Source organism: Sturnus vulgaris, chromosome 13 (assembly GCF_052056855.1).
Source record: "Sturnus vulgaris isolate bStuVul1 chromosome 13, bStuVul1.hap1, whole genome shotgun sequence".
Classification (NCBI taxonomy): domain Eukaryota; kingdom Metazoa; phylum Chordata; class Aves; order Passeriformes; family Sturnidae; genus Sturnus; species Sturnus vulgaris.
Genome location: NC_142255.1, coordinates 7,203,154 through 7,227,504, shown reverse-complemented (window position 1 = coordinate 7,227,504; position 24,351 = coordinate 7,203,154). Strand labels below are relative to the sequence as shown.

General features: G+C 35.2%; 1 protein-coding gene across 3 annotated transcripts in view; it reads left to right on the top strand.

Moving 5' to 3' along the window:
* CGNL1 (cingulin like 1) overlaps positions 1 to 23,162 on the top strand; it is a 55,733-nt gene extending 32,571 nt beyond the window's left edge. For 2 of the 3 annotated variants that reach the window (XM_014874065.2, XM_088172492.1), the window contains exons 9-19: positions 3,480 to 3,686; positions 3,997 to 4,101; positions 7,307 to 7,459; positions 8,114 to 8,284; positions 10,695 to 10,856; positions 11,642 to 11,731; positions 17,288 to 17,371; positions 18,514 to 18,638; positions 19,193 to 19,301; positions 20,182 to 20,345; positions 20,910 to 23,162. In XM_014874065.2, coding sequence (XP_014729551.2) covers positions 3,480 to 3,686; positions 3,997 to 4,101; positions 7,307 to 7,459; positions 8,114 to 8,284; positions 10,695 to 10,856; positions 11,642 to 11,731; positions 17,288 to 17,371; positions 18,514 to 18,638; positions 19,193 to 19,301; positions 20,182 to 20,345; positions 20,910 to 21,054 — 1,515 coding nt within the window. In that variant the 3' untranslated portion in view covers positions 21,055 to 23,162. The remainder of the gene's footprint in view (positions 1 to 3,479; positions 3,687 to 3,996; positions 4,102 to 7,306; positions 7,460 to 8,113; positions 8,285 to 10,694; positions 10,857 to 11,641; positions 11,732 to 17,287; positions 17,372 to 18,513; positions 18,639 to 19,192; positions 19,302 to 20,181; positions 20,346 to 20,909) is intronic. The other variant, XM_014874067.2, reaches the window with a different exon arrangement.
* The last annotated feature ends 1,189 nt before the right edge of the window (positions 23,163 to 24,351 follow it).

The window sequence follows — 24,351 nt, the reverse complement described above, 5'->3', positions numbered from 1 at the left end:
GTTAAATTGTCCCTGTGGTCTGTAGTGAGTGATCTGCCTGCTGGCAGTGTGTGGCCGCTGGAGCACCGTGCCTGTGTGCAGGGCTTGCACAGGCAAAGGGCACAGCAGTGCTGGTGTGCGTCAGCACTGCATGGCTGCGGTTCAGCTGCTGGCCTTATGTAAGTGTTCAATATATGGACAGGGATCTCTCTCCACCAGGTTCTCCCCTAATGGTGTTGCTACAAGGTCTGTCAGAGCTGCATTTCAGTGCTTGTATGCTTTGTGGGTGCTCTCCAGTGATCCCTAGGCATTTTGCTGTTTGATGTTCATCTGTCTTCCCAAGAGCAGGCCTGGAGGGGAAGTAAAAAGTAGTGAGAAAAGACTAACAGTGGAGAATACAAGGCAAGAGCTGTGAAGACTTTTGATACCTTAGCTTTCTGTGGTAATATGCTGCAGGATATGGCATACGTTACCAAAAGCTCTTATAATCCAGAAACTTCATTTGTGCCAGTGAAGCTCTGCATGAAATTCTCAGTACTGTAGGGAAAAAATAATATAAGCTTTTTTTTGTCTAAATCCAGCTGTGTATTTTGACTCTTGGAGAAGAGATGCTATGTGTGCTTTTTCTTACACAAAGAATATGTAAACTGTATTTGTATGGCTTGACTTTGTTTAAACTTCACTATCAAACTGAAGCTACTTTTGGATTGTTTTGTCTAGTATCCTCCTGAACGATATCCTCAGAGTGATCTTCCATGCCTTGTGTCTGTAGTAAAATTGTGGAAGGTAAACTGATAAGATAGATACTCCTGTGTTTCTTTTCAGTCTTGTCTGAAACAAGTTGAAACAATGTGTACAGTGAAACCATATTGTGAAGAAAATTCCTTGTACTCTCCCCAGAATATAAGTAAGAAAAATGCTCACTCTCCAACTACAGTACAGTTCAGCTCCCCATATATACCAAGAGAGTTTTCTACCATCTTGAAAAAGTATGTGTGTGTGAAAGAAAGGAATTTTATCCTTAACATGTTACAGGATTGGTTTGTGCAGGTATAACCCTTGTAATGATGAGGTCATTAGGGACCTGTGAAGATCTGCTGGCTAAGTGCTGGTCACTCAATCAGCTGGAACTTTAGGAAGGCTTTATCTATATATCCAAGTTATTTAAATAAGATCCAAGATTTTAAATTAGGTTAATGAAGACAATACTTTCAACTTGCCCTTTATACTTCTCTACATTTTACATCTATTCACCTAACTTCTTGCTAACTTACTGAAATATATAGTGAAAAAGGAGAGAAAATAATAGTTTAGTTTAATGTTAGGGTCTGTATCCTAAGATACATACAACAAAAAGGAGGCTGGAGCAGATGTCTAGATGTGATCAGTGTAATCATCATCATCAGTGTAATCTGAACTTAATTTTGAACCTCTTAGGTTAAATCATATATATATAGATATTATTTCCGTGTTTCTTTATGTATATGGATCTCTGGGGGAGGATTGTTGGGTTGTTTGCTTGTGTGCATCCACTTTTAAGTAAATACTGCTTCCTGTGTTGACAAAGTAGAGCAAGCCATGGTTGGTGTGGTGGAATCTCCAGGTCTCATGTGGGTCTACTGCAGTCCTCTCTTACTGTGCAGCCCCATGTAGGCATTCGGAGAAAAAGAACAGACAAATCAACATTCCTTTCCCTGAACTCCCCAGCGTGCCTCAGCTGCTTTCACTCAGCTCCAGAAAGGAGAAATGAGACTAAAAGGAGCCACTGGTGGAGTGCTTGCTAATTAGTAAAATTTTGCTGCATGCAGAAAGCAAAAATTAAAGGAATATATAAATGCTATTGAAATTTCAGTACATAAAAACCTAAAGCATCGACGGAGATTTATTTCAGAGCTTTTAACTAGTTATGTACATAGAAGAACAAGTTTTTTCAGGATTTTCAAAAGACCAGAACTTGTCAGCCTGCTTATGCTGCCAGTTTTTGTATAATAAGTTCATTGACCCTGTAGACAGTCTGAGTGTTTTCTGAGTTACTGCTTTATCTAATTTGCATGATTTTAAAGCTGTTGCTTGCTAGAAAACAGTCTAGTGAGGGCACTCTTTGTAAACACCCTTTTATATAACTTTGCTTATTCCTTTTGGATAAGGAGAGGGGAAGATCAGGAGCAACAATCAAAAATAGCATAAATGAAAAGTGGTTTTCATGCTTTTATAGAATATTTCACAAAATAGTTTTTGAGTAGTTTGATAGGATTTCTTTTGTTTTCACGCAGATAAACACAATTTCAGATATAAAAAATGTTTGCTTCAGTAATGAATGTGTAATTACTTATTGTTACCAGATAATGTAGATGCCAATGGTATAAATGGATTTGAGAAGGATTAGAGAAATTAATGGATGATACATTCATGGAATAAAACCTGTGGGAGCTGGGAGTGTATAATGATGACAGACTTGCCCCATAGTTGCTCTTCCTCTTTTTGCCTCTAAGCATCAGCCAAGGCCATGAGAGAGAATCCTGGTCTAGATTGATTCCTATGTTTGCTCTGATGTTCTTGCTGTTGATTAAGGTCTTGGTGTAGAGGACAGTGGGGCTGCACTTGAGAACCAGATCTTTGTACAGAGTGTTGTTTTGTATCAGCCCCTGAGTGTCCAGAAACAAGAACCACCCGTTATATCCTGGGTTCTTTTATGTTCTTGGAAGGGTGTTCTGAATGGGAAGTCAGTGAAGAGCAAAAATTAAATCCTTCCTGCTCTTTACAGAATTATATGTTTATCAGTGCATATCTGGTCTGTGTTACAAGAGCTTAGATAATATAACAATATAGCCAGTTACTTCCACTCATGGTTTCCACAGTAAATGGTAGGGTGTTTAGGGGGTAAATGGTAAAGTGATGACTAGCTCTGAAAAGTGACATGCTGCAGCCAGCTGCCCTGCAAAGAAAAGTAAAAAATTCAGTGCCACAAGTTGTGATGCATTGTTCATTATTATGGTTTGTTTATTTAGTGTCAAGATCTCTTTATATTATCTGTCATTTACTCTGCAGCCCCACCAATAGTTGTGTGGATGTAGTGTATTGCATGTTAGTGCTTAGAATCATCACTGGAGTGAGACTGCCTAAATTTTGTGTTGCTGTGGAAGACATTCTTCATAAATATGTTCTTCCTTAAAGGTCCATATGGCTTTGCCTATTTGTTGAATTTTTTAGTTTACTTGGAATTACCTAACAATAGGATTTGGTAATGAAATATTTTAGGGCAATAAAGAGGAAGATGTTAAGGTGAAAATATGAGATGACGTGCATAAGACTGTTCAGGTGTCATATATTATTTTATCTGTTGATATGCCCAAAGAGAAAAAATGCTAAATATTAAAGTCTCTGTTGCTATTTTAATGTAATATCCTAGCTGTATTTGCTGTGATGTCTTATGGAGCTCCTGTTGGAAAACAGCACCAATTATTTTTCTTTTTAAGCATGACATAATTTGTTTTCACTAGAGTGCTGCTGTCCTTGCAAGTGAAAAAAATGCTGCACAAGAGGAGCGAAATAGTGTAGAAAATCAAGTCAAAGAGCTGATTGAGGAAAATGAACGACTGAAGAGAACACTTACTGATCTAGAGAAGAAAATTGAGGAGCTGCACAAACAGATTGATAATATGAAAAGAGAAGAAAATTCAGTGAAGGAAAAATTAAAGACATATGAGGTAAGTTAAGAAAACAAGCCCCTTAAGTAATCTTCCTCTTTGCAATGGATTCACTGCAGAATAAAAACTGACCAAGAGAAGGATGGACAATGCCATAGGAAAGGGGAAGGAAAACCAGCAGGTTGTCAAGAAGCAGGATGCACTTTGCTGACAGGTGTAGGAGAGATTTTCCCATCGAAAACCAGAGCAGAACCAAGTCACACTTTGGGACTGGAGAAATCAGTGATAGGTCAGACATTACAGCTCAGTTTACTTGTCAGATTAAAGGCCTGGCCACGGTTTCTGATTGTATCGAATTGCATCATTGCAGGAAGAGAAGCAACAATTAGAAGAAGCTTTGAAACATGCTGAAAAGGAGGGAAAAGAATTATTAGTGTTAAAAGCAGCTTTGGAAAGCCAGCTAGAAGAGATGCAGGTAAGAACAAGAAGAATTTGGGTAATTTAAATTTTAAATTTTCTGTTTGCCTGAGTCACTGTTGCTTTCTGTACAGTTACCTCTCATTCTTTTTGAAGTACACTTTGTTTTAAAGTTTAGACCTTACTTCAGTGTTCAAGTGTGTACAGAAATCATAGCATCATCAAATTAAAATAGTTTTCTTGCTGAATTTTTTTTCCTATTTCCATGGATCTAGCAAAATTTCGGGGAAATGATTTGTCAATAAACTTCCTAAGGTTTCATAAATCTATTCTTTTCAATGATCATGCATGAAGGTATATATGTAAAAGAATAAAAAGCTGTACTTGAATATAAACAAAAATATTGTTAATGACAAAATGTCAGGACGTTTGATTCTCTATTTTTATGAGCCTGTCTTGTTTGCAAATGTTATATGGAACTGGAATATTTAATCATAAAACCAGAGATGTTTAACATGGATCACAAGGATTTGCAGCCTCTTAAATTCTGAATGAAGTTCTCTTTCTACCTTGCTCCTTAGTCCACCCAGTGTCCAGGAAAGGTTATGCTTTCACTCAGATTAGCCCAGAAATTAAACATGTGGAAAATGCATCTACTTCAGAGCAGTGGACAGACATGTTGGCAGTGTTGTGTATGAGTCAAGACTGGGTGATTCAGATGGTATGAAAATTCAGATCTATTTAGTAACAAGGGGAATGTGTATAAATCTTGAAACTCTTCTTATTGCCCTCATATTTTGGGTCTGCAAAAGATACGAACCTAATTTTTCTTCTCTGTGATTCACCTTTTACATGAACCAAAGAAGCATTGATTTAAACAGTATCAGTGTAGAATTCTCTTGATTTTACTTCTAGAAGCTAAAGTTTCAAAGAATTCTATCAAACATCAGAATCAAAAGTGAGGTACATGTAAGTTGCTGGTGCCACTTTTTTAATTGAATAGATCTTTTTCCCTGTTGTCTTCAACATAAATTTTACATTTCTGTTCTGAAAATCTAAAAATGAAACTTGTCTCTAAGTGGATTAAAAGCCAAGGAAAGACTATGTTAACTGGCATGTTCTCATGGTTCAGTTAAGTATAGTAAAAAGAAAAAATAACTACAGCAAGAAATACTTTTAGATCTTTAAAATTAAATGTGCTTCAAGAATATAAAGTTTTAACAATATGAGTGAGTTTTGTTTCCACAAAATGATGCTTTTAAGCAGATGTTTCTTGTAACTTCATGAATAATAAGTGTTTTATCTGAGGCTTTTGGTCAGGCTTGGTTTTTGGTAGTCTTTTTTTTTTTAATTTTTTTTTTAAGTTTTAAATCTGTTTGTCTGTTCTCCCTCACTGATTCTCCTCGTTTGCTTGTCTGTATCACTGATAGTCTGCACACTCACTGTATGGGTGCACTGCATTTAGCACACTCCCCTAAGAATTCCCTTCTGTCACAGTCTGACTTGACCTTGCTGTGTAACATGGATCAATGCACCATACACATCTCCTGCATCTTGATTAGCTTTGGGTCAAGATGTTTGAAAAGTGTGTTCTTTTTTTTTTTCCTGTTTATGCATCCTTCAGGGCATCATGCCAAATAATGCTGCCTCCAAGCTGGGTCTCCAAATGAAAGAATTCTAGGGAAGGTGACTGGAGAGTCTGTCTTGACATTTTATTCACAACTTATGTCTAAATTCTGGCACACTAAATTTAATCCTCTTTCCAATTCTACACTCTTGTCCACCGGATATGAGCACTAACAGACCTCAGGATGTAATCAGCAGGCCTTTTGTTTAGAACAATTCAGCCTTTCTGTCTTTAGAGTTTTCTAATGAATAATGCTGTGCAGTAGGTTGATTTGGCCTTGTGTTATCATTGACAATTTAGATTACAAACTCTGGCACTGTAATAATGAGTATCCCAGTGAAAATGTAATTCTTGACTGTCCCATCTTGCTTTTTTACATAACACAAATTACTTGTAATGGTAGTCTAGTGTAAGAAAGACAATGCCAATGCCAATAGAACTGTAACAGTTACTGGAAACAGCCAAGTCTATTCCTCCTCCATTCTGGATTTTGAGTCAGAAAAGTTAAAGCTGGTATGTACTTGATTGTAATAGATAGTTTGCATTAGTGCTTTAATGTAAAATCATCTTCTATACTGAAGTTTTGTTTATGGATGCTCAAGTAAGGAGTATTTTTGTAGAATTTTGTGTTGTGTTCTAACCTCTGTTTTAGGGTAGCCCCCTCTATGTAGGGCACTGTTTCAGAAAATGAAATGCATCTCAATATTTTTGTATCATTGAGAGAAAGGAAATGACCTAATTATTATGCCCTTTAGCCGCAGCATGTATTGTACTGTGATATCTTAAAAACTAATAATTATACCAACATTATGGATGGCAGCATCAAGTAATCTGTGCATTTTAAATTAAACAATCAGAACATGGGATCCTTTCAATGGGTGGAAAAATAGGAAGTTTATCTTTTCATTGTGGTAGATAATGGTAGGCATCTAGAATTAGCATTGTAAGTTGAAATACATTCTTAATTTTCAGTTATCAGCTGAGATTAATTACTAATTTTGTAAAGAGAACATTCAACTAGTATTGTTTGAAAAAAATAAAGCAATATCAGAATAATCTTTTAAGTTATGAAAGGAAATTACTCCTTTTCATTTCCCCCATTTTGTTCTTTTTTCATATAATAACACTTTAGCTTCTTCACGAAGTAATTAATTGCCACAAACGATTGGCTTTAAATTGGCAACTGACAGGCTGTTTGCCTGACTTGCAGTTACCCTGTGACAGGCCAGCCAATTCAAGGATTTTTGTACATGAAGGGCACTCAAATTAGCGATGATGCTTAAATTGACCATTGAAGCTGTCCTATAGGGCATCCAGATTTCAAATACTGAAATTCATCACAGTGTACTGAACAGGCAGACACTGCAGCATTTGGATAGCTGGTAGAAACATTGCCATTGCATCATGGTTTTAATGCTTGAGTTAAGAGAAGAGGTATAAATGGACATTCAGTTGTTTCTAGCATGACATATCAATGTTTGTTCTATACTAGCTAGCAAACTGTAAATGTGAAATTTGTCTTAATTTTACAGCAGCTGCTGTATTGCTGGAGTATTGCTGTGTTAAGTAACATACCTTTAAGGTATTAGAAAAGATGGTCTACAATTCATGATATGTATTTCTTAATCTACTGCAGGAGAACATCCATTGCATCTCACAGGAGCGACAGCAATTAAGTCAGCAATTAAAAGCTGAAGCTCAGCAGAAGGAGCAGTTAAAGCAGATAAAGAATGAAATGGAGAATGAACGATTGCAACTGAACAAGACTGTTGAGAAGTTACAGGAGGAGGTATGAGTTCATCCCCAAGAGGATGCAGGGATCTGAATATTTAACAGTAGAAGTAAATGAACTGCCAAATTGTAAAGAATTAGATATTTTTAAATAATGTGTAAAAGAAAGTAATAAATTGTAAAGAATTATATATTTTTAAATGTGTAAAAGAAAGTAATAGTTTCTTTAATCTAGAGACTCTTATTAAAAGCTTTCAGGGCTGGAACAATGATTGGAACATCACTATCAGAAAATAGCATTGTAAACCAGTTCTGTATAAACCAGATCCCAGTTCAGTCCTCATGTACAGTGCAGCAATATTTCAGAGTTTTACAGCTGATTCTCAAAATTTCTGCATCAGATTTATTGTGCCATCTGTGTGTAAACTGTACAGCTAATACTGACATACTGAAGTGTGACTGTGCAGTTCATTGTGTCACCCAGCTGGAAGAGCTGCTGACAGACAAAAAGAGGATAGTCTTGCCACACATGGTATTAGAAATTGACTTTACTGTTTTGTGTTTTCTCACTTCTGCATAGAAATTAATTTATTTGGGAATGTTTCATAAATTTTCTTTTTGAAAATACTGAGCTGAATACTGAAGCTGGAGGAAAAAATTGATTGTTATTCTAAGCACAATAGAATTTGTTTTATGTGTACTTTTTGCCCAGATGTCTGAAATGGTGGAGATCTCAAGAACATCAACTCTGGAGCTTCAGAGCCAGCTTGATGAATACAAGGAGAAAAATCGCAGGGAATTTGTAGATCTGCAGAGGCAATTAAAGGAGAAAAACATTGAGGTAGAAAAATCACGCCTGATGAACATAAGAATGCAAGATGAGGTAATTAATGACTCATAAGTTCAGTGAGAAATTCTCAACTTTGACCTAGAATTCAGTGCAGGTAGTTTTCAAGATAATGAATGTTTGCTATCATGCTTTCGTGTACTCTCATGTACATAATGAGAGGCTGATCTCAGCATGCTTTTGGGTTTGATTTTTCATGGTGCTGATCATCGTGTTATTTCTGCTGGGGAAATTGGAGCTCCTGTTTAGGACAGATAAAAGCAGTGTTTGACAAATGAATACACCTTAAGTGATATTACAAGAATTCCACTGATGATCTGCTGCTCTTTAATGCCTGCTAATGAAGGAATTGAGAATTTAGAAATATTTTTTATTAGGAAAAAACCCCCCGGTTATTTAGGAAAAACAAACAAACATACAAACATGCATTCTCTTCTTTCATATGAGACAAGGTGCAGCTTTAAATGACAAAGGTTTCTGTGTAACCAAAAATCAACCAGTCTTGAGTATCTGCCTCATAGAATGTAAATTTTGCCATAAAGATAATCCAGTCTTTTAAAAATCTGCATATACCTGCTCTCCAGTTGGAACAACTGTGAGAATACATTGGTCACAGATGTTTTCTCTGTATGGAATATTTTAATAGTAGGATTTTTCCAGTTTAGAACTCTTACATTGTCCTCTCCACCTAAAAAACTTGTTTTAAATTAAATTTAAAAGAACAGCAATAGAAGAAAGAGTAGTTCCTGTATATTGTTGTCTTCCTTCTATATTTATTCCATTCAGGGGTGGAGAGACTTTGTAAAGGGATGAAGACTTGTGATGAAAAATGAAAGCTAAAACAGTGATTTTGAGCACATAGCTCTTGAATTGAATGAAGTTGTATGTAGATACCTACACTAATACATATATCAAATATGTAAATGTATGTTTACACAGTGTAAACACACTGTGTTTGCAGTTATGAAAAATACTTCTACTGTCATCTATTACAATTTCAAAACAAATACAGAGAAAAAAACCAAAGAACAAAATAAACCATTATTTGAGAAAAAGATAATCCAAACAGTATATAAAGGACAAAATAGTAGTAGTTGTGGAATTCAATATCTCCATGAGGCAATATGTTAGGGCTTTAAAATGTAGTATGGCAACTAGCTGCAAAAGAGGAAAGAAAATATAGGAAAGACAGGTTAAACAGCTGACTTTCTGGGAGACTAAATATTCAGGACAATTGAAAGTCTTTATTACCACTTCCTCCTTTGTGTTTAACAAGAAGTATAGTCCTTCCATTCAACATGACTGTTGTCTATCAAAATTCTCCTGGCTAGGTGTCAAAGTGCACAAAACTTCCTTTTTGAGAGTCTCATCAAAAGCCAAGTAATGATCATGGCAACACGAGTATCGTCTTGGTCCAGTAGAAAAACAATGAAACAGTCTTGTGGGGCAGTATGGGAGTTCTTCACTGCTGCATCTCTTCTGGATTTTGTGTTGATTCACAGATGATACCCATCTTGAAAGCTGGCAATTCAATGTCATTCTGCAACATTAAATGCATATAAAAGGATATAAATGTACAGATCCCTGCACTTAGCTGTTCACCATGTCATGCAAGTGTCAGGACTTACCAGTAGGTAGCAAACTGTAAATATTCGCTAATACATTATTTAAACTTAACTACAAAAATAAACACTTGAAAAAGAGGAAGAATGTGGAAAACTGTTTAAGAAAAAAAAAAACCTCTCATCCTATATTCTGTATGTGTTACAAGTTAAGTTGCACACACAAGGGATGGTCATGATTTCACCTAAAACCCCTCTCCCTTGTAATACATATATTTAAAGTACCATGAAGGTTTTTTGGATTATATTATTGAGGACATGCAGTTGTTGGATAGGGAACTTCTGTCCTCAGCAGGTAGCCCCACTGTATCTAATAGTCTCATATATATATACATATATATATATATATATGTATGTGTGTGTGTGTATATGTGTGTGTGTGTACATATATAAATCTGCAATCATGTCATTGGTAAAATGCTGTCATCAAAGTGCATCAGACATATAAACTATATAGTTATTTGAAAGCTAAAGTATTGGGAGTCTGAAAAGGAAAGGAAAAGTACCAAAGATGAAACCATTTAGAAAATTATCTAAATTATGTCTTGCTGTAACTTAATAAAGGAAATAAATTTTAAGAACTACACCGTGGATAATTGTCAGTGTAAAACATGTAACATGAAGCATCTCATTATAAGTCATAATCCAAGTTTATTTTCTTGGTGCCATCTTGTGGATAAAGCAGAAATTACTGTTGAAAGCCCGTAACTCAATGGAATTCCTGTCATGCTTCCAGATGTGTTTGCAGTGAGTCCCCTTTGCTGCCATCCCTTGTTTATAGACAGTACAGTGTGAAGTGTATTCCCTTGATCTTATTGCTGCAGATGCGTCTGATGGAAGAAAACCTGAGGGACCACCAGAGAGCTCAGGATGAGGCAATAACAAAAACTCAGTTACTGGAACAGACTGTGAAAAGCTTGGAGTATGAACTGGAAGCCAAAAACCACTTAAAGGATGATAGGGCAAGACAAATCAAACTAATGGAGGTAAAAGACATTCTTAAGGGTTTGTTCCTTTTTTGAAGAGATGAAGATAATTTTGGTGTTTCACATGGATTCTGTTTGGAATCAAAATAGCTTCATGTTGTTGAAAATCCTTGTAGTATTACTGCAGGAATTAATGTGGTATATTTTAAAGGTGATTTGTTAGCATATCTATTGTCACATTATATGTCCTAAATTAGAATTTTCTATCATAATTTTAATTAATTTCTTCTAAATTATCTAGAGCTTATGCAAATCTGCATGATTTTAATTTCTAGGCCCGTCATTCAGAGCTTCAAAAGTATTTAGAAGTGTAAGTTCTGTCTAGCCTTTGATATCAGTTCATTTCAGGATTCTGAATAACATTGTGACTCTGACTTGTTACAGGGCTTCATAACTGTTCAGTTCAACTAGGCTTTCATTTGTCTTCCATAAACATCTCTATGTCACTGTACTCAGATAAAAGAAGTTTGTCTTTCAAATGTATAATGTAATGCAGACATTCAAAGTCTCTAGAAACATTACAGAATTTCTCTTATATTCTTGAAATCGTTGGGAGTTATTAAAAAAAGGAAACAAAACTTCTATTTTACTTCTCTCAAACAAATTCACTCTACAGGGGTACCTACCTGCCATCTCTTTTGCTGTGTGTTTTAAGAGGAATTTCAGTTTCTAAGCTTAGTCTTTCAGACACTTTGGGTGATTGAAGTTTAAAGAAGAATGCCCTGATAGCAATCTGAAGAGGATGGAAAGAATATGTTGAGGTGATTTTTCTTTGTTCCACTTAGGACAAGTTGTCTCACCTGGAACTTGAGCTTGATGAAGAAAAGAATAATTCGGATTTGTTGTCTGAAAGGATCAGCAGGTGCAGAGAACAGGTACTTGAGCAAGTTTTCCAGCCTTTGTTTAATGATTTTATGAAAAAGTGTTATTAGGATCACAATATTGATCAACTAAATAATGATTAGAAATAGGATTTATATGCTGTACTTGAGCAGAGCATGTAAATCCAAAAAACCCAAGGTTCGCAAACATGATTAAATATGCTCCCTCCAAATCATCACAGACCATTTTCTTCCTGTTGCTTTAACTGGAAAACAGACACAGGGTATATATAAAGACTGAAGACCAGTAAACTTGTTGTGTAGAGTCTCTTATATTGAAAGATCACAATTTTAATCATATTGAAAAGTAATTCAGCATAATAAGCTCTTAATTTCAAAGAAGGAAGAAGAGGAGCTTTAGTAAATAGTGGAATTATTTAATGAAATCAGCTGAACCAAGGATGCTAGCCAGTTTCAACAGAGAGGAAGCTTTATTTTCATTACAAGTGTAAAAATTGATGAAGATATATCAAAGGCAAGACAATTGGAAAGTATTTTTCAGATAAAAACATCAGTCATTTGTTCCAGAAGTGTAATGTAAGTTGATAGCCCAGAAAGAGGGGAAGTAGGATTTATTAATGAGGTTGTGTCTCATGGGGGAGAAAATGTAAAGATAAAGTAATACTTGCCAAGCTAAGTGAGACCTATCATGGTAACTCAAACAAGTAATGCAAAGATTTTTGTCTGTATAAGTAGAGGGAAGAAGTTGTGGAGACTGTATGGTAAGGCCTCAGTCAAGATAAAAAGGAATATGCCCTCTCAAATAAAGGAACATTTTACCTCTGTCTTCAGTAATGTGAGTGTGCAGGTAGGAGAATTGGAGTGAGTGAAATGAGACCATTGAGTTGGAAATTACCAAGTCTTAGGACAATTAGGAGTTCATTGGTTTGAAGACAGAGGCCTTAATAATATTATTCAAGATTTCTGAAAGAACTGACATAAGAAATTATAGGTCCTATAACAAAGATTTTTAATAAGCTAGTAAAGCAGAGTATAGGGCTTGATTACTGCAAAAGTAGCCAGACATTCATGGCTGAGTAGTCAGGATTATGCAAGTGATGTAATAGTTCATGGAAAGAAATACAGTAATACAGCTGTCCTGGAATATCGTGGCCTAGATAATGTTCTTTACCTTATTTTGCTTTCTGAAAGATATGAAACTGCTGCATACTCATTGCAGCATATCTGCTGCTGTAACTGCACATGAAGTACTACAGCTCATATTGGGGTCAGGGGACAATTAGCATTGAGGTACCCACAATAATCTCTTCTGTTCTCATTTCTCTTTCTCTGGAAAAAAAAAAAAAGGAGCTACTGACCTTCCTTTGAATACCTGTAGCTTCAGAGGGAGAGCAGAAAGTAAAATCTTAGTTTTTGTGTCTTTTCAGTGAAATTGTGTATTCCACTGAGACAGCTGGAGAGTTTAAAGCGAGGTAGAGCTCAGCTTTCTCTCATGCATCCTTGAAGCACCAGGCACCATTATGAGTTTGTTTGAACTCAGGTTACTGAGATTCTATTTGATTGTAATAAAGACTTTCTGCAATTGTTCCAGTGATGTTGCACAGACTCCCAGTCAGTGGGTGAAATAGAATGTAAACGACCAATAACAATGTAGGGTCATGCTGTTGTTAAATCAGGAAGCCTTTAATAGTGGAGTCTGTGCTTGTGTTGTAAACCTGGGATGAAAGTACTTTAGTCATAGCTGCTATGGGAGTTAATTTGCTAACTGAATGGAAACCTAAAATACAGTTTGGTGACTAAAATGTTACATAATGGGTAAAAGACGTGTTTATTTTGAGTCTGGAATTTCTCATTTCACACATGAGTTATAAAGGTTGCTTTGTTTTGATTTTATGCCAGAATGACTAAGTAGTCAAATTACTAAAGAGTATTTCAGGGTCTGCTAAGCATTTATAATGACATGAGAAATTATAATGGATTTGTTTTGGTAATATCTATGTTCCTCTACGTTTTTAAAACTATTATAATAAATATGTTATTTTAACATACTGATAATGAGCTATAATACTGAAATTTCCAGTAAAAACAAATTTAAACAACTGGTTCTATTTTACATAAAGCTGAATGTTTGAATAAATATTGGCAAGACTAATAGTTCACATTTCACTTGCCATGAAATGTTATTCTTTTTTAATTTAAACCCCCTTTTGAATCTGAATGGCTGCATGACACACTGTTCTCATCTCCTCTTGCCTTGTTCTCAAGAAGCACCACAGCAGAGTGGAAACAGAAACAATTTTGGGGAAAAGTGGGTCATATCCTATTAGTTTTTAAATGATAATGTATTAGTAACTCTAAAAAGACCAGAATGCTCAAACCACACTAACACAGACACACATGGAAAACTAGAGCACTCAGCTGCTCTTTGAGTTTAAAGTGAGCAAAGACAGGACATATTTTAATAAGTGTTTTTTTTCCTGTGAGCAAGTGAAATTAAATATTTCTTGCTATAGTGACTTTGCAAATATAATTGAAAAATCATTCTGATACCCTCACCAATTCTTGTGTTCTGTGAAAATGCAAGCAAGAGTCTATTAACTTAAGAGTTGTTTCCAATAAGTGTGAAAAATGGACTTACTAGTTTTCATGACCATTTTAGAATAAATAGATAAGGATAAAATTGCACTGACCTGCGTTATTCACTTCCTTTTGGTAAAGTCTTGCCAGTGGAGAGCTCTTCAGCAAAGAAATGAAGCTTGGATATGAAGATTTTTTTTTTCAATTTTGAGGCATCAAAGGAATTTGTTTAGCTTTAGCTTTCTTCTTGATTAATTATTGGATTTTTTGGTCACATACTTGGAAATTGTCTAAGGCATATATATATGTATGTATATGCACACTACTTAGGAATTAACAAGAAACATAGTCTGCAAACCTGTGAGATGGTGAACAATACTGAGGGCATCTAAATTATTATTAGAAACCAAGTTCACTGTAATGAACTCAACAGCTGCTCTTAATCCTAAAGCTGGCACAAAATGATAAAGCTTGGCAAAATCTGATACAGTTGCTTTTCTCGATTCTTTGTTGTTAGCATTCTTCAAATCCAGCTGTGATAAGTGATGCCTTCAGCTGAAGAAATAGTTGATTCTTTTAAGGCAATTAGGAAATATTAGACATAGAAAGGTAGAACATGGAACATGAAGTCCCACGTGGCAGATACAGAGTATGGCCATGAAACTGGTTCATCTTACTGCTGTGAAATAAGGGGGACTTCAAGCACATTTTGGCAGACAACTGCTTTTCTCTTTTGTGCATGTTAATTTTGTGTTTACTTTTGAAAAACATAAGAAGGTGCAACAGTTTATATCTCCTCCAGCAAGAATTGTATCTGCTGCCCTTTTCTGTTAACAAGCTCTTGTACATATTTGGAGGTAGCTTTCTGATCCTAATCAGATACAGCTCTTTTTCTTTCTCCCACTATCTTTCTATGAGGTTGTTTTTACCAAGAGGTGTCCAACAATAGTAGCAGTCATCTTGGAAAGATATAATAATTGTCCTTTAAATAATTCCTTACTTTGAATCTTTGCTGGGAAGATAGCACAAATTTGTTACAGCCTCTGAGCACAGTAAGAGCACAGTGGAACCACAGAGTGCTCCATTAAGCAAGTTCCTACATAAAACAAAACCCCTTTCTTCAGTTAACAGCTACATTTTTAATTAGTCATTCATTTTACCACAAATTTAGCTGTATTTTTTCTTGTGTCTGTCTTGCTAAAGCAATTACAGCAGAATAAATTCTATGGAATCCTTTATATTATAACTTTTTTCATATATTTCATTAATAAATGCAGCTATTGTACACATGTGATTCTAATTTGTGTCTATAAAATAACACTTTACTATATAGTATTTTACTATATAATGTATAAAACATTGTTATTATTAGGCTGCCATGTGACAATGAGAGCTTTTAAGAAATTACCCAGCTGTTGAGAACATAGCCACGTGCTGCCATTGGTATTCTAGGAGCTGTTATGACCTTAGTTTTCAGGAATGCCTTTTACTCTTCTGTCCCCATCCTGTGACATAACATATGCAAGTGCAGGCGTTGCTGCCATTATTTGTATTCATATATCAATTTCCAAGCTCCAGAAGCACTGCAAATTACTTCCTTTAACCATGATTAACTAAAAAATTATCTTTTAGTATTATGATGTGGTTAAAAAATAAGGCCTAAGGTGAATTTTCATCTGCTGTACTTGTTTAACCTTCACGTTCTTAACATTGCTTTTGGTTTTTTTTATGCAAGAATTCCCAATTACTTTTGAAAGACATTTACTGAGATAAATCTGTAACTGAGAGTTGCATAACTGGAGTGGTGTGTTTATGCAAATTCATATGTAACTGATGTAAAGCAGGGAGGAATGCTGTGGCCACTGAAATCTTTATCAGTCTTTTTTTGGCAGAAATTGATACAGATATTCACTGCATTCCCCAGATGAGATCTATCATAGTGAGCCCTGTGCAGTGTAAACCACAAATGCTGTGCTAACATTTGCTGTGCCTGTAAAAGCATTTTCAGAGATTTGCAGGGAGTCTCGGAAAGATTGGAAGCAAGAGAAGTATTTCAATAGCCCTACAAACTTTGTTCTTTAGCACCAAAGTTTCAGTAGCAGCTGTTAGGCAGTTTAGAATTTTTCTTTGAGCTCGATTTTTTTTTTTCCAATCAAGTCCAATGGTGAGGTAAAACAAACTAATTCTGCATTCTTAACTTGAGTCTCTATTGATTAGGTAGCTCTTAACAGATTTACACATAGAGAATACATCTTCCTTATGGTTGTTGAATATGGAGTGGAAATATTAACAGAAACTGTAGAAAAAGTTGTCTTTCAACAAAACAAGCAAAAAACCCACCCCCTCTCCAAATCTAGAAGTTGGTGCCTTCCAGTACAACAGACATAAAAATAGACTGGAGAGGGGAGCAATGTTTGTATCCATCATGCAGCAGTCTGTTGAAAAAGATCTTTTAGTATTCCTGTATATACAGAAAACTGCAATTCTCTGTGGAGTGTTTCACTGAGTTCCAGGCACCTGTGCAGGTACCAGCTTGTGTTTAATAAAGAGAAACTTTACTTAGACTGGTCAGCAGCTTGAAAGTAAGGTTCTGTTTCAGAGGTTCGGACTTAAATATGAATGAAACTACTGGAAAAGATGTTTGAAGGTGGATGTGATGTTCCAGAGCTCAGTGTCCTGCCACACGATGTGCCTCTCATACAACAGCTTAGAGTTCAGTTCCTTGCTACAGAATGTGTATGGTAAACATCAGCAATATCCAATGTGGGTGTGAAATGCCTAGAATGAGTACTGGGAATAACATGAACTTTCTGAAGCACAAATTTTTGTCCAAGATTGTAGCTGGAAAGCTCATCTGAAATCACATGTATGTCTTGAGTTCTGAGAAAGAGCCTATTGCTTATTGCATAGATATATGTAGTTTTTTTATATATATATGTATATGTATATATACATATACATACACATGGAATCGTATAGATAAATGTTATTTCTGTCTTCTTTCTCTAATAGATTGAACAAATGAGGACAGAGCTACTTCAGGAAAGAGCTATGAAGCAAGACTTGGAGTGTGACAAGATTTCGTTGGAAAGACAGGTAATTATGGCTGGTTATAAATGACCACTTTCAGAGGAGCTGTTCTGCCAAGGCTTAACAGTACTTCAGGAACACTGTTGAAGATATCATTTCAAGTAATTGTGATTTTAATTGAGTGTTTTCTTCTGTAGTAGTAAACAATTCTTCTGCAGCTCAGTGGTCTTTGACAGCAAGATTACTTATCATAGCCCTTAGGTGAGATCCAGAGGAAAGCTATCTTAACAAGTCCTAGTATTATTTAAAAACTCAAGAACATAAAACAGTTTGTAATGGGAATTTAGAGAACATGTTAACACAACACACCTAATTAGGTGCCTTCGATTATGTGACATTGATCTCATCTTAATTGTTTGAGAAAAAAGAATGCCACCTACTGGTATATACTATGTACATTCTTATACTTTAGTTCTGATCTTCCTGTCCTTGTCCTTTTTTCTGTGTTTGAGACCTGAGATCATGCTTTGAATTCCTATAACAAAGATCTTTATTTTTCTATTCATCAGTAACTCTTTATTTGTTGGGAGTTTTTTTTTCTGGTCAACTCTTTGACTAGGTCCCCATTGAAAACCTGTATTACCTAGCATCAGAAAAATATAAGTGTAAATCTTAGCAAAAAGTCTCCTTTCACAGATCTTTTTCAAGCTCTTTTAGTAGTAGGAGTAGCATCAGAGTTAAGAAAGGCAGGATGACACCCCAGTAATAGCTTTGATAAAGCAAAGTGATATTGGATGTAAATAATTCCTTTGTCTACTTGTTGTAGCCGTACACCAGTGATTTGCAGGGCAAGAACACAGACAAAAGAATTGGGTAGAGTATAAGACAGATCTGACAGAGTATTTGGAAAAAAAATGGCATATTAAAAAGTACTCCTGGAAGGGGCTTGCAACTATATGAGGTTTAAGGGTTCATTTAATCCTAAAACTTTAACTGAAGCTGAACAGTAAATTCTTTTCAATAAGCCACAGTAGTAGAAAATTTGTTGGTAGTAAACTGTAAAATCTCAGTGACTTTCCATGTTCACTAAGTACTATACTGATCATGTACATACTGAGAGATGTTTTCCTGGAGACATGAATTTGGTGTGCAGGTGATATTTGTCAGTCTGAGTAAGTGTGTATTAACCAAGTGTGTTCCAACTATAGAACAAAGACTTGAAGAGCCGAATCCTTCACCTGGAGGGTTCTTACCGATCCAGTAAGGAGGGACTTGTTGCTCAGATGGAGGCAAGGATCACAGAGCTGGAAGAACGGCTTGCAAATGAAGAGAGGTAAAACCAGTTATGTTAAGATGAAAACATGCACATTTATGTTTGTTATTATGGCCTCTTGATAATATTAAATCTCTATTACAATTAACTTGGGTTTTTTTCCACCAAATTAAAACGGTTACTGTTTCATTAAAGTGATGCAAATTTTCTTTTTGACTGCAAGTACAAGAGAAGTTTGTCTTAAAATTTAAATCTGGGCACAGTGTAACATGGTTCCATAGCTCCTTACTTTATAAAAGTCTAGTATCAGGAGCAGGCTTAGAAATATTAACTGTGCTATGAGACATCCACTTTCATGTTCACTTTTTGTTTACTCTTAGAGGAGTGTATTTTTGTTGCTAATGTTGTTGTGGTGACAGAAGAAATTCTCTTTAGTAATTTCTGCTTATGAACAAATTTCTCAATAAGTTGCATGGAATCAATAAATCCAAGCAGAGAGTCAAAGTATTTATTTAATTCTTAGAAGATTGTTAAGGAATTAAATTATCAGGATTGGGAGTATTTCAGTTCCTTTTTTACAAATTTGTCTTTTATCGAATTTGTTTTTTTCCTAGGGATAGAGTCAATTTCCAACTAAGTAACCGCAGACTTGAGAGAAAAGTGAAGGAGTTAATGCTGCAAGTAGATGATGAACATCTGTCATTGACTGATCAGAAAGACCAGGTAGAGGGAAAGACTAATATGCAAATATCTGATATTAATCCTACTAGCATAAACCATCATGTATAAAAGATACAAGATGAATGGAGGTAGACTCTGATTACTCTGTTGTTTATGAACTCTGATTTAGTTATATTTGCAGCTGCCATTGCATTGTACTTTCGTCTAGCACTAAATTGTTACTAATTTTGAAAATCATGAAAAGAAAGCAGTTACAGAAGCAATGCTAGTTTAAGAAATAAAGCAAATAACAGACAGTCATTGATCCTATAAATACACCAAGAAGTAATATATTCTGTTTTGCCAATATAAAATTTTGTTTAAAGAAAAAAGGTGTTTACTGTTAAATATAGGCTGTAAGTCTAAACACACACTGATGTTCTAACACCAGTGTGCTCTACCATTACTGTGGTCTTTGTTGATTAAAATATGGTTTGTGTCAGCACATGAGCCAACAGTTAATATTCTGCCTGAGAAATGAACAGTATGTTTCAAATTGCAAACATCCATTACAGGAATGATCTTAAAATATCCTCTGGGTTTTTGACATGTATTTTATAGTATCTGTCTGTTAAAGTTGCTGAACTTAGATACACTTATAACTCTACTTTGTTATAATTGATAACCAGCTCTTCCTATCACATAATACTGTCTTAATCTACCAAAGCCCTCTTTGCTTTTTGCTGGTTTTTCTTTGCAAAAAAACCATATCACATTATTTTTCTTAAAGTCTAATGCTGACCTTCAAATATTTCTGAAACAGAGGATTACAGTGTCACTACACTGCAAAGTTTTGTCTTTATTCTCCCTCTCATAGATGCTGGAAGAATAAAATTCCTTTGTTAAAATAGTCCTCTAATCAGATGACATGTAAATATTGCAGTTGAGTTTGCGTTTGAAAGCAATGAAACGTCAAGTTGAAGAAGCTGAAGAAGAAATAGACAGACTGGAAAATGCTAAGAAGAAACTTCAGAGAGAACTTGAAGAGCAACTAGACATAAATGAACAATTGCAAGGACAGCTTAACACTGCAAAAAAAGAATTAAGGTAGGATGAGTTGTCAGACATTTCAGTTTTGTATCACATCACTTCTCACACATTTGGCTGATTGCTCCTCTAGTCCATAAACTGAGGGCTTCCTCTGCAAGTTTCTCATCAGCACACACAGTTTGACACAGACCTGTGAAACTCTCCAGGGTGTCCCAGCCTTCTTTCCAAGATCTCCCTAATGAATAAAGTTATTGAGGCAGGGAATATAAAATGGAAAAAAGTGGTGGGACTTGACACTCTTACCATTTGTAGCAGTGGAAATGTCTCTAATGGTTGAGAGGTACAGTCATCCTGTATTAGTTTTCCTTGGCCATCTGTGAACATCTCAGTGTGCAAGGTTTAAAGTTTCCTCTCTCTGCCAATTTAGAGGAGCTTGAAAATGTGATTGCTCGATCTTGTGCATGTTTCTTTCATGTAAGATGTATGATAAACTACCCATGCCAGAGCACTTCGACATCCTTCAAAAATAGAAATCCTACCTGTCAATGTTTAAAGCCTTGTGTAAGTGTTCTGTGTGTAAATGTGTTTTTTAAATAGTAAATATGTGTATTTTTGTTTTAGTAGACTGAAGAAGTCACCAAGTAAAGTGTTGGCTGATTCTGATGATGATGATGACGACGATGATGACTTCAGTACGGATGGTGATAGTCTCTGTGAAGTACCTTCAGGAAACAATTTCTCAAAAGATGATGACACAAAAATCTAAATAAGTATGGATGCAATTCCTTGAAAATACTGGAAGAATAACATAAATTATCAAGAAACTGGATATTCTAGAAGCCAAATGACATAAAGGGATTCAAGAGTTGGGAATATAATGTTTCCATCCATGCTGTGCCATTTTCATATTTAGATCTCCACTGTTTATTATAGAGAACAGGGTTGCATTATAAAACGTTATATATATATATAATTTTATAATTGCATTATAAAAATATGTATATATATAAAACTGCTACTGAAAACGTAGGGATAATGTTTCATTTTAGAAATGGGATTTTGCTAAAATTCTCTTCAAGTAAAAAGCCATCTGATACTAATTAAAAATTAGTTTTTAGTTATTAAAAGCTTTTCTCTAAAATTAAGGAAACTATGGAAGATTATTTAATAATTGTAAGTAAGGGGAAATTATGTATAAAATGTAAATATTTTAAATTTGATCTTTTTATTGACTAGTACTATTTTGTAAAGTTTTGAATATTATATAAATCAGTTTAATATGTAAAATCAGTTTAATATGTAAAATCTTTACGTTTATATTGAATGCTATGTTTGGGTTTTCACTAAGAGGAAAACAAATGGAAATGAATACATTTCATGCATTACAGAGCAGATTCATAGTTCCTGGGCCAGGAAGTACATTTTAAAAGCAGTGTAAGTTTGTGTTCTGTATATTAGAGGTCAAATGTTAATCCTGCCTATTGACTTTAAAAGAACCATCATATCTGCATGATGAGAGAGGCTTGGCTTCAGCTTCCTTGTAACCTGCGTTTGGGAAGCTTTCTGTTCTTAGTAGGGAAGGCTGAGAGTGATGTCACTTACTACTTGGTATCTTTCATTTCCTGAAAGGAATTCCGTTCTGCCAGAGGCAGAATGTTACAGGCCTGCTGATTGGGACCGTCTTATCTTGCAAGTTTCTCAAGGGTCCCACTTGTTCCAGTAAAATTACTTGTGGTCTTTGAATTGAGTACATGCTTAAATCTGTTAATTGATATGAAAATTTTATGCCGCTGGCAAGAAATTGCATCAAGGAAACAGAAAGTATGAATCTGATTTTTCTTTCTAAGTTCTTCTTGACCATCTACTTGTGATATATTGCAGTGCATGGTCATATCTGCCAATATATATATTAGTATTTCAGTTTACAGAAGTATCTGTATTTTGGGTTATCTATCTATTCAACAAACGTTCTGGGAAATTTAAAAGAAAGAGCGTTGAAGATTTTATTTAAAAGACATTTTCTATTTTGTTGCTAAAAATATTCTTTGCCATTTGTATTACACCAGACTGGTTTTGCTCCTTTGCAAATCTGGAATTTTAAGGAATGGGCATTATTACAAAACTTTGTTAATAAACTATAATTAGATCCTGTCTATTTATCAGTATTTGTCCTCAGTTACAGGTTAGTGAGCACTTGTTCATTGATTTGATCAAGTAATCATGGAATTGTAAAAATACTTTGAACTGAAGTTGCTGCGAGCTTCCATTATTCCCACAAAGGAATCTGCTGCAGAGAACAAATTTAACAGCTCTGACAGTGAGGCTGGCAGATGTGGTTAAGGCAAAAGTCCTGACAATGGCAGTATCCATTTTCATACAGTTACATGAAATGAAACTCCTGCCTGCAAGGTCAGAAATATATTCCTGCATAGCAGAGCACAGACTCTTTGCCATGTAATTCCCTTCAAATTGCTTTTGATCATTCGAGTTATACAGGAAATAATAGGAATGGCATAGTTGTAATACTTTGTCTCTGAATCTTGTATCTTTTCCAGTAGCATAGACATGGAATTTTTTGCAGTATTGGTATTACTGTTTTGACATCACAGAAACAGCCTTTCATCCAAGAAGACCTGTGCTACACTGTACTGACAATCATCATAGAAACTGCTGTGATTTATTTGTTGTTTTATTTGCATGTTTATGTAGATTTAACTTCAAGCAATTGATTCCAATCCCCAGTACTCTATCCTGTAATGTTTTATGGCTTATTTCAAACCACTGGAAAAAAATCACTTAATATTGCATCTACCTCCAGTTACACTGAACTGTAAAAGAAAAATTCACTTAAAATAAATAGTGCTCTCAGTTCTACTTTGTGCACATAGCTTGATATGACAACTGAATTTCATATAGAAGACATGTTTAAAACATAACAAGAAAATAATTATCTGGGAAATACTGATGCTGTAAACAAATTTCTGCATTTTCTTCTCTTTGGATGGCTACTTTCTTTGTAATTATAAAGCAGGTGGCAGGTGTAACATCTAGAAGGCTCCTCATTTGATCTTAGAAGGAGAAAGACAATATTGTTGCAGACTCCTACTGGCAGCGATCCTTCTTAGTAAATCTCCCTCCCTGCCTGTGTTTTCAGAAAAAGGACTTGTCTTTAGTTTGTTCATTTGACTTGCCAGTGGCATTTCCTCTTTAGAGTTCTCAAATAATATGACTAAAAATCTTAAGACACTGAAAAGGATATTTCAATTCATTTGCCAAGCAGTTGGTGGCTCTGTTTCTCGATACATGTTAACTATTGTGATGGTAAAAATCATCCTCATTGAAATAAACAAAATTTATAATAGCTACGGTCATTTTATTTATTCACTCCACCTCCTGTTTGCTCTGATCAAAGCTCATCTTCAGTCAAAGTTTAGTTTAGAATAATTTTCCTGTTTTTCTAATGTAATCTATTTTTAAATGAATTTCAGAGGAAACTCTTGACCCATAAAAGGAAGCAAGAGGGCGATATAAGTAAAGAAACATGATTACATGACACACACTCAGTGCCTAGAGGTTTGTATAAACATCAGTTTCTAGTGTCTTACAGAGACATGGCTTGAATCCTGAGCTGTAGAGACCTTCAATTTTCTTCCACAGTACTATAATATCTCTTAAACAAACGGACCAAGCTACATCATGTTTTCTATAAGCTTGAACTGATGACTTTTATGGTGGATGTTTATCTCTCAGTGTAAGTAATCTATAGTGAACAGTTAACTTTTTGTCCTATCTGGGATTAATGGCCTTGGTTTTCTGAGTCTGTTTTTGTAGATAGGAGAAGATAAATTACTTCTACAAGACTTTTTTTATGTTTGGAAGGCATCCCTTTTCATAAAAGCATTAAGATCTTTCAGACATCATATCTCTGGTTAGTGCCTGAAGGAATAAAAAGGAAAATTTGTCATCTTCTTGCTGTCCCCTGTGCCTGTCTCCCTGCACTGCACTTTATTAAAGGAAACTCCTGTACTATGCAAATACTTTAATTCAGCACTGTATTTTTTAC